We start from the raw sequence: 9402 nt of genomic DNA, 5'->3' as shown, positions 1-9402 counted from the left end.
CAAAAATGTCACCTCTGGTGCATGTTCATAAAATTAATTAAACTGTCCACATTTCCTTCATTTCTGAAGCTAAATGCAGACATACTGCACTCGATACAGAGAGAAGGACCAAAACAAATCCTCCCACTGCACTCAGTTAAACTCATAATGCTCCGGTCATCTGTCTATGTGACTTCAGAAGCAGTAAAACATGGCAGCAAGTAAATAATGTGACCACATGTACACACTAATAAACAATTCTACTTTGGGCGATCGTGGCTCAAGATTTTTGGGAGTTCGTATTGTAATCGGAAAGTTGTCAGTTCGAGCCCCGTTCGATACAACGACCGTCTCGGTCGTTGTATCCTTGGGCAAGACACTTCACCCGTTGCCTACTGGTGGTGGTCGTGGCGCCAGTGTCCTGCAGCCTCACCTATGTCAGTGCGCCCCAGGGTGGCTCCAATGTAGCTTGCCATCACCTGTGTGTGAATAGGTTGATTACTGAATGTGTAAAGTGCTTTGGGGTCCTTAGGGTCTAAGTAAAGCGCTATACAAATACAGGCCATTTACCATTTCAAAGGTGAAGGGAAGATCATCATCTCTAAAGAGTCGTTTACGCTCTGGTGTGCAGGCAAAAGACAGAAATCACACTTCTGAAATATGTCAGCTTACTTCCTCTTCACAGCTTTCATGCGCACAACGAGCCAATACAAGAAAAAATGAACTTCCTGATTTAATCTGTACTGTTGAGTTGGTGATAAATATCTGATGTTTATCACCAACACAACAGTTTCAGCCTCTTTTAAGCTCCCTTGTTGATGCAGCTCTTTGCTCTTTGATCCACATTTGAAAACCACGCGCACAGTTTATAGTACCATTATCATACTAGTGATCTGTTGCATTGTGAACTGAAGCGCCTGCTGCTACAGGTGATCATCATACAATAAAAATAATAAAGTTATTGTGGTGAGTAAACAGATATCTCAATCTTTATTTGCAGTCCTGCTGTTTCATTAACTGCTCAACTACAGGAATGCAGCTCTATTAGCATAACACCCCCAATCAGCAACAGTGACCACAGATCATTAAATGGCACAGCAGTCTCAGTCATGATGGCCATTACTCAGTACTAAACAAATAGCTGCAATTCACATGACAAATTAACAATAGCAATGATAAATGCACACAGGATAACTGAAATAGCTCTTATTAACACTGTGACTCTACTCATGAATGTCTGCATGAACGTCCCATGAGACTTTGGGTTAGTGGCCCCCCTCCCTAAGGCACTACAATGTTCTATAAAGAAAACTAAATAATAATAAAAACACAAGACATGCAGCTTGTGGGGATAGGTTAATTGGATAATCCAAATTGCCACTAGGTGTGAATGTGTGAATGAATGTGAGTGCGAATGGTTGTCTGTCCCTGTGTGTTGGCCCTGCGACAGACTGGCGACCTGTCCAGGGTGTACCCCGCCTCTCGCCCTATGACAACTGGGATAGGCTCCAGCGCCCCCCGCGACCCTGAAAAGGATAAGCGGAAGTGAATGGATGGATGGACATAAAAAATAAGAAAAACAAGTTTTCTATCAAACAATCACATTCATGCTCTGATAAATGACCTGCATTTGTATAGCGCTTTTCTAGTCCCTAAGGACCCCAAAGCGCTTCACACTACATTCAGTCATTCACCCATTCACACACACATTCACGATGGCAAGCTACATTGTAGCCACAGCCACCCTGGGGTGCACTGACAGAGGCGAGGCTGCCGGACACTGGCGCCACCGGGCCCTCTGACCACCACCAGTAGGCAAACACAGAGTTAGTATCTTGCCCAAGGATATTTGGCATGCCGCCAGGAGGCAGCCTGGGATCGAACCACCGACCATTCTGATTAGTGGCTGACCTGCTCTGCCACCTGAGCTACAGCCACCCCGCTGTAAAGACATCAGGGAGTAACCTGACGTTCAGTATCATGCCCAAGGATACTTTGGCATGCAGACTGGAGAAGCCAGTCAATCAAAAACAACCTTCTCATTGTCAAATGACCTGCTCTACCTAAGAGGCTTGCCTGGGATAACACATTGGACTACTGAAGACTGGAAGAAGGTATTATGGACTAATAAATGAAAATTCAAAATCTTTGGTTCATCACGCAGGATCTTGGTACGCTGCTGAGTAGAAGAAAGGATGGTTCCACAGTGGCTGTGTCCAAATTCAGAGGCATCCTTCAGAAACTGCATTTGTAGGCTGATTAAATCACAGTCAGGTGATGAAGGCTGCCCAAATTCGAAGGCTGATCCAAATGCGGCCCACAAATGCATCCACCATTTCCCTGGATTTGAAGGATGGTTTGGGTGTATCCTTTATGGCCCACCCTATCCCAGGATTCATTGCGATCCATACTGGAGAATTTTGTTCTTGTAACAATGGCGGTCGAAGTGAGAGATAAAGTGAGAGAGGAGTACAATTTTAACTGTAAGTATTAAAATCTGGTGGGATAAAAGTTTAATTCTTAAAGCAGTTGTGTTGTTAGGGTTTGGGAGTTTGCATAGACATGTTTTTTTGTAAGAATCACCTCTAAACCAGCTTGTATGATGGGTCCTGTGGTTTTTCATGTATTGCCGCTTACATACAGCTAATTTAGATTTTCTCAAATTAACCTTTTTGTGATATGTTGATCACAATGATCACCTCTTCATCAGCCACTGTGGCATATAGCTACAAGATCCATTTATACATCTTATGCTTATGAGTAGTTTTAACCCTCATGCATTACAGAACAGCATGACCCTCTCAGACCTCTCAGTGAAGCCTTCTAAAGAGAGCTACTGTAAAAAGTCTTTTAAAGACATAAATTGTCTTAAAATAAAGACAGAAGAGGAAGCCCACACACAGGCTGTATGGTTTTACTGAATTGTTTTGGTCACATGCATTTCTGCAGTGTTGGTTGTTCAAAGTAAAAAAATAACTCAACTAAACCGGATGTGATGGTGGGTGCCAGTCGCTGCGTGTTGTGGCTTTTATTAGTGACTTAGAGAGCAGAAACCCACAAAGGTATCTGAGTGCAAAAAAACAGAAAACACAAAATAAATAATAATTTTTAAAAAGCTGTTTTATTATTAGTTTACTCCTAACAAACCAGACACATGAACTTTTATTATGTTCTCACACATATTATAAATTAGGATTGAATTGTGACAATGAAAAACTGACACATTTGCATCACTGCGTGTATTAGAGGTGTGAAAAGGAAGGAAGGGCGCTTTTACTAACCTGAACTCAGTTTTCTGCCTGCAGACCACATCAGAAAGGCATCTTAAGAGACAGAGTGAGAATTGTTTTTTGATGTGTCTAATTCCTGGATACATTATTTACCTGCTAACATTTCTTTTCTTCTCTGAAGTCACACAGACAGATGACAGGAGCGGCTATGAGTTTAACTGCAGCACTCAGAGGAGTTTTTATCGTGCTGCTTTCTGTGTCAGGTACTGTATGTCTACAGATAAGACCATTTGATCTTTTTGCTCTGAAAACAAACAGGTGGTTGAAATGACAAGTGAGTCAGTGATATAATAACACAAAATGTTGATCAACCGATGCAAAACCATTTTGGAATTCTGCTGTCATTGCACTAAAACAAATTCATTTACTCCAGATACAATAGCACATGTGTTATTGTGTTTTCTGATGTGCTCTGTGTTACAGTGGTACAGAGTCAGAATGGCTGGGGAGTGACTTACACTTCTACTCAGATCTGTGCTGTAAAAGGATCATCGGTGGAGATACGCTGCACCTACACATACCCACCCAGAATAAATAATGAAACTATTGAAGTTCAGAAAAGATTATGGTTTACTAAATTGCAACAAGATGTACCTGTGGATCTAAAAACTGATCCAAACTATGACGCTCGAGTGGAGTATTATTTTTTTCGGAACAACAGCACTCTGAGAATCACAGACCTGAGAGAGAGCGACTCAGCTCAATACAAGTTCAGGTTTGAGACAAACTATCGTAGTGGACGTTATACTGGCTCTCCTGGAGTCACTTTGCTTGTTACAGGTAAAAAAAAAATTAACATTGATGTTTCTATGTATCTGTAACTGTTGCATTACACATGTTTATGGGTTTTTTCTTCCTCCAGATGCTCCAATACGCCACTCTGTGTCAGTGACTCTCTCGGGTGAGATAGTGGAGGGCAGCTCTGTGACTCTGACCTGTAGCAGTGATGCTAAGCCAGCAGCTAATTACACCTGGTACAAGGAGGATGATCAGAAACCTCTCAGTAAAGACTCCCAGCTCATCTTCAGCTCCATTCAGTCTTCTGATGCTGGAGAGTATTACTGCACAGCTGTAAACGACCTGGGGACAAAAAGGACTGGACACAACATCATCATTGTGAATTGTGTGTAAAAGACCATTAATATTTTAAAAAATACATTTCTTCATATATTGATATTCTGGTACTGTAGTTCATTCAGTAGCTTCAGTAGATTATTATTTTATTCACTTTATTCTATTGGCTTAAAGACATGTACTGCTCAATTAACACAAAGTCAAACTGCAGGGACTTTGGTACATTTAGGAAAAAGCAACCTCTGTGAATCCTTCATGTTAGTGTTCTCGTATCTGATGGATGCATGAGATGAAGGTGATAAAAGAGCATCAAAGAGTGTCTGGAGGAAGAGGACCAACATTGCCAGAGAGCTATAAAATGAACCTGAGTGAAATACTCACGTGCATGTTTATGTTAACGGACAAACTGTCAGAAACAGACTGCATCAGGGTGGAGTAGGAAATCCTTTAGTCAGACTTGTAATCACAGCCTAGCACTGTGCAGATGCACTGGCTTTAATAAGATAACACCAGAACTGGCAGGTCCACCACTGGTGATGAGACCTGACGAGAATTCACACTGAGCACATGTGACAGAGTTTGGATTTGCTGCTTGTAATATTTATGTAAAATATCTGCCTCCTTGATTTCTTATTTTGCATTTTTGCCACTTGTTTGTTTGTGGTCATCAAACACATTTTACCATTAGACGAATGCAAAATGCAGCTTTTAAATAGTGTTTTAATTGATTTCATTTCATTTAACCCTTTAACCATCTGAATCAGCTGTGTTAGATCAAGACTACAATTAAAACATGCAGGACACTGGTCCTCGAGGCCTGGAGTTGCCCACCCCTGGTTTAGGTTAGGGTTTAAAAGCTATCCAGCTATCGATTCAAGTGATATCTTTATTCAAAAGTTCTAGAGGTGTGATAAATTAGTAACATTTTTAAAAAGAAATCTGTAAGGGGGCAAATACTTTTTCATAGTAATGTGCCTGATCTCCACGTGTTAGCGAATGATATATTCACTGCTGGATAAAATCGTCAGACCCATTTTCAAACCTAACTCTGGGGCTCATAAATCAGGAGATTCAGACCATCTTTGGTCTAAAGAAAGCATTAAAGAATGACCCATGAGTGTTTGTTTAATGTGAGCTGTAGTGTTATTGGGCGGGGCATGTAGTTTTATCTTCTACTATGAAAACTCAATCATAATGTGTAATTAAACATTAAATATGTTCATGTTTCCTCCTCCAGATGCTCCAAAGCTTCCCTCTGTGTCAGTGAGTCCCTTTGCTGAGATAGTGGAGGGCAGTTCAGTGACTCTGACCTGTAGCAGTGATGCTAACCCAGCAGCTAACTACACCTGGTACAAGAACAATGATCGCAAACCTCTCAGTGAGAGCTTCCAGCTTGGGTTCAGCTCCATTCAGTCCTCTGACTCTGGAGTGTATTACTGTAAAGCCAGAAACAAGCTGGGGATGAAGACGTCTAGGAACAAACTTCTTGATGTAAAATGTAAGTAAAAACATGGTTAGTTGTTCACTGTGCAGCTTCAGTAAAGCACTCTGGATTCCAAATGGCTTCTGGATATACATCCCTGAGATGTAAACCATCAGTAAGACATGCAGTTAGTGGGGTTGGGTCTGGTCATTCTAAATTGTCCATAGGTGTGATTGTGAGTGTGAATGGCTATCTGTCTGTCCCTGCAACACCTGCCTCCTGCCCTATGGCAGCTGGCATAGGCTCCAGCCCCTCCGTGACCCTTACAAAGATAAGAGGATGGATGGATGGATGGATGGATGGATGGATGGATGGATGGATGGATGGGTGGTACTGTAATTGTCTGAATGCCACAAAACCCTCCACAACAGCACAGATTTGTTTCTGCTTTGAACATATTTTTTGTGATTCTGGTTGAATCTGTAGGTTTCTTTTGGTTGGGTTTGGTTTCATTTGACTTTCAGAATGATAAGTAGAAGACTTTCCTATATTTACATCCTTTGTATTGATTTGAGTGGTTGAAGGACAGAAATTAGACTCTTACATGTCACGAGAGAGACCTGATTGGCAACCAAAGGATTATGTAAATCCAATTACCTAATCCAACGATCACACTACATGAACATGCTTAAGTCATCAATGGACAGGCAAACTCTCTGTGTCTTTACCTTCTCTTTCAGATGCTCCAAAGTTTCTGTCTCTATCAGTGAGTCCCTCTGATGAGATAGTGGAAGGCAGCCCTGTAAATCTGATCTGCAGCAGTGATGCTAACCCAGCAGCTAATTACACCTGGTACAAAGACAACAAAGTACTGTCAGTAGGACAACAGGGTGTTTATCACTTTATCTCCATCAGGTTGGAGGACAGTGGGGATTATTCCTGCAAGTCTGAGAATGTGCATGGAGAGGCCAACTCTACCTCTCTATCAGTGGATGTACAATGTGAGTGTTTTTTGTCAGTCTAAACGTTCAAAATACTTTTTAAGAATCTTAACAGAATTTGAATATAAATTTACACAGTGTTTAATTTACTGTTTACTAGATCCTCCGAGACTTCCCTCTGTGTCAGTGAGCCCCTCTGCTGAGATAGTGGAGGGCAGTTCAGTCACTCTGACCTGTAGCAGTGATGCTAACCCAGCAGCTAATTACACCTGGTACAAGGAGGATGATGAGTCACCAAAGGCATCAGGACAGAACTTCACCATCACTGACATCCAACCTGAACACAGTGGGAGTTATTACTGTGTTGCCCAGAACTCAAGAGGACATCAGAACTCCATCTTACAGCTGGATGTTGTGGCAGGTCAGTTTGATGCTCCTCACAGTTGAATGATCTGTGAAACTAGATGTGCAGCTCAGACTTGCATCCTGTTTGTTTGTCTTCTTTTTAGTGAAATCAGTAATAATCGCGAACATCATCAGGTTGAGTCTGGTGGTTCTGATGCTGATTCCTTTGTTTTTGTTGAGTATACAGATAAGGTAATATATATGTATATATAAAATCATCAGTTCCATTACTTTTCTTTTCCCCCCAACTTTATCTTTAAAGCTGCTGATTCAGTTTCAATAAAAATTGATTTGTTATTGGAATTTATCCAGGAAGAAGAAACAGGCAAACTTACATACTGGAGCAGGTGGACCTGCTGATATGATCCAGGTAAGAAGTGCTACACAACAGACAGTTTTTGCAATATGAATTAGAGCCAGTAATAATTTTACCACAATGCAATATATGTTTAAAGAAGCTCTTTTAGTCTTATCATTATTTTAATGTCTCTCCATCAGTTAGATTCTCATTCTGTTTATGAGAACCTTTCAGCCTTAAAGGCCTTCGCAGCAAGCACAGACAGACAAGAAGGTGCAGGAAGATCTGGAGTGAAGTCCAACTAGCTGAGAGTCCTGCATGGAAGAAACATAATGAACTGAAATCCATGTACCTCGTAAATATTATTTACTTGTTGAACCAGATTAAAAATGATTTAAAGAGAGAATTGTCATCCCTAAAGTAGTACAGGAGACTGAGGTGAGGCGGGAATGAAGTGGACACATTAAACTTAAGCTTTTTTCTTTTTCTTAAATTTAGCAACACATTTCAAAACAAATTTTGTATTAATTTTATTGCTACCGCATGATGATGTGATGCTTCACAGAGCTAATGAGATATTTGTAAGACGTTTTGCTTTCTACTTTATTTGCCCTTTAGATCAGTGAGCTTTTGTTTGCTGTTAAACTGTGAGATAAACTGTGGGAAACAGTTTCAGCCTTCTGTTGTATACTTCTGATGTTTTTGTAAATACAAAATGTAAAGTCTTTTTTACATCAAACTCACACCATGTATCTCCCCTCCTTGTAAACAACAGCAACTTCTTCAACTGAAGTTGTAGCATCATTTCGGTTTTCTCTAAATGCAGGGTGAAGGTTTGTAGAAAGTTTTCTTTTTTTCAATTTAGCTTTAGATTGATCTAACGTTTATTTTCAGATTGCATTCTCCTATATTAAAGACAAATACAGTTTACATGTATTTTTTTCTTCTGAATCCTTCTGTTTTGTCAACAGAAAGATTAATTTATCCAGAGACACTGTGTGCTATGTACATTTTTGAAACCAGCGAGGCTTTGTGCAGATGTAAATTATAAATTCATATACATTTGTTGCATAAAATAGTTGATGTCAATCAGAAGAGAGGTGATAACCTAATGCTGTAGCAGGTATAGTCATCCAGCTCTGATGTTTATCTGATCACTCTATTTGCATTAAATCACATATATTTGTATATTTCCTCCATAAGCACTTCTTGAATAAAATCTCTGATATATCTTTGATATATTAAACAGGGCTAAACATGTAAAATAAAAATGGTTCCAAAGAAATAATATTAAGATGAAGCTCCTGTCTCCTCACATCTCAACACTGTCACCAGTGCTGTTTTTTTTTTCAGTTCTCAGCTATTTTTGTCATGGTCCTGAGTCTGACGACTTAGTGTTTTGTGTTTCTTTATATTTCTTGTTCTTGTTTATTCTGTCTTTTGTTTAGGTTTGCTATGTGTTAGGGTTTTGTTTCATGCCTGCCTGTGTCCCCTCTGTCTGTCCATGGTGTCACTGTGTCTGCTCGTGAATCTGTCTAAGTTCAGTGTCTTGTCTGGTTCTCTGTGCCTGCTAGTTTCCTGTTTTATTCTGAAGGTCTCTATCTCATGTGAGTGTGTTCAGTTTACGTTTCCTCTGTCTCGTCAGCTGTGATTTCTCCCAGGCGTGTCTCCCATCCCTTGATTACTGCTGTGTGTTCTTCTGCATGTTGCCGGTTCGTCTGCGTTAATCTCCCTGTTGGTGTCATTTTGCCACTTTGAAAATAAACATTCACTCATATCAGCTGTTCTTTGCCTGCGTTTTGGGTCCTTTAATAAGTCCACATGGCTCATTAGTGTTAATTCCTCCCTGAGGGTGTCCTTTCCTCTTCATTCATGTTTCATTTAGTTATGTAACTCCCTGTTTTGCTTTGAGAGTCGTTGTCCTTGTGCTTTGCTTTGTTTGTCTCATCTCTTGTGATTTAGTCCACCTGTGTCTTGTTCTCTCCAGCTCGT

At 40.4% G+C, this 9402-nt stretch overlaps 1 protein-coding gene across 1 annotated transcript; it reads left to right on the top strand.

The window, feature by feature from the left end:
* Positions 1 to 3634: 3634 nt before the first annotated feature.
* LOC147327127 (B-cell receptor CD22-like) lies at positions 3635 to 9137 on the top strand (the record flags this gene model as incomplete). The annotated part of the gene is made up of 8 exons (XM_086297363.1): positions 3635 to 4049; positions 4132 to 4392; positions 5581 to 5841; positions 6507 to 6767; positions 6868 to 7128; positions 7217 to 7304; positions 7425 to 7482; positions 7611 to 9137. Coding segments are annotated over 8 exons (1710 nt in total), but the record flags the coding sequence as incomplete, so codon positions are not given.
* Positions 9138 to 9402: the final 265 nt, after the last annotated feature.

The sequence above is a fragment of the Aulonocara sp. 'chitande type north' Nkhata Bay genome, linkage group LG6 (genome assembly GCF_057382095.1).
Source record: "Aulonocara sp. 'chitande type north' Nkhata Bay isolate Kocher_YH1m ecotype deep benthic linkage group LG6, A_spYH_male_GT1.1, whole genome shotgun sequence".
NCBI classification, from domain to species: domain Eukaryota; kingdom Metazoa; phylum Chordata; class Actinopteri; order Cichliformes; family Cichlidae; genus Aulonocara; species Aulonocara sp. 'chitande type north' Nkhata Bay.
Note: the sequence above shows the minus strand (reverse complement) of the source record. Positions and strands in the feature narration are given on the sequence as shown.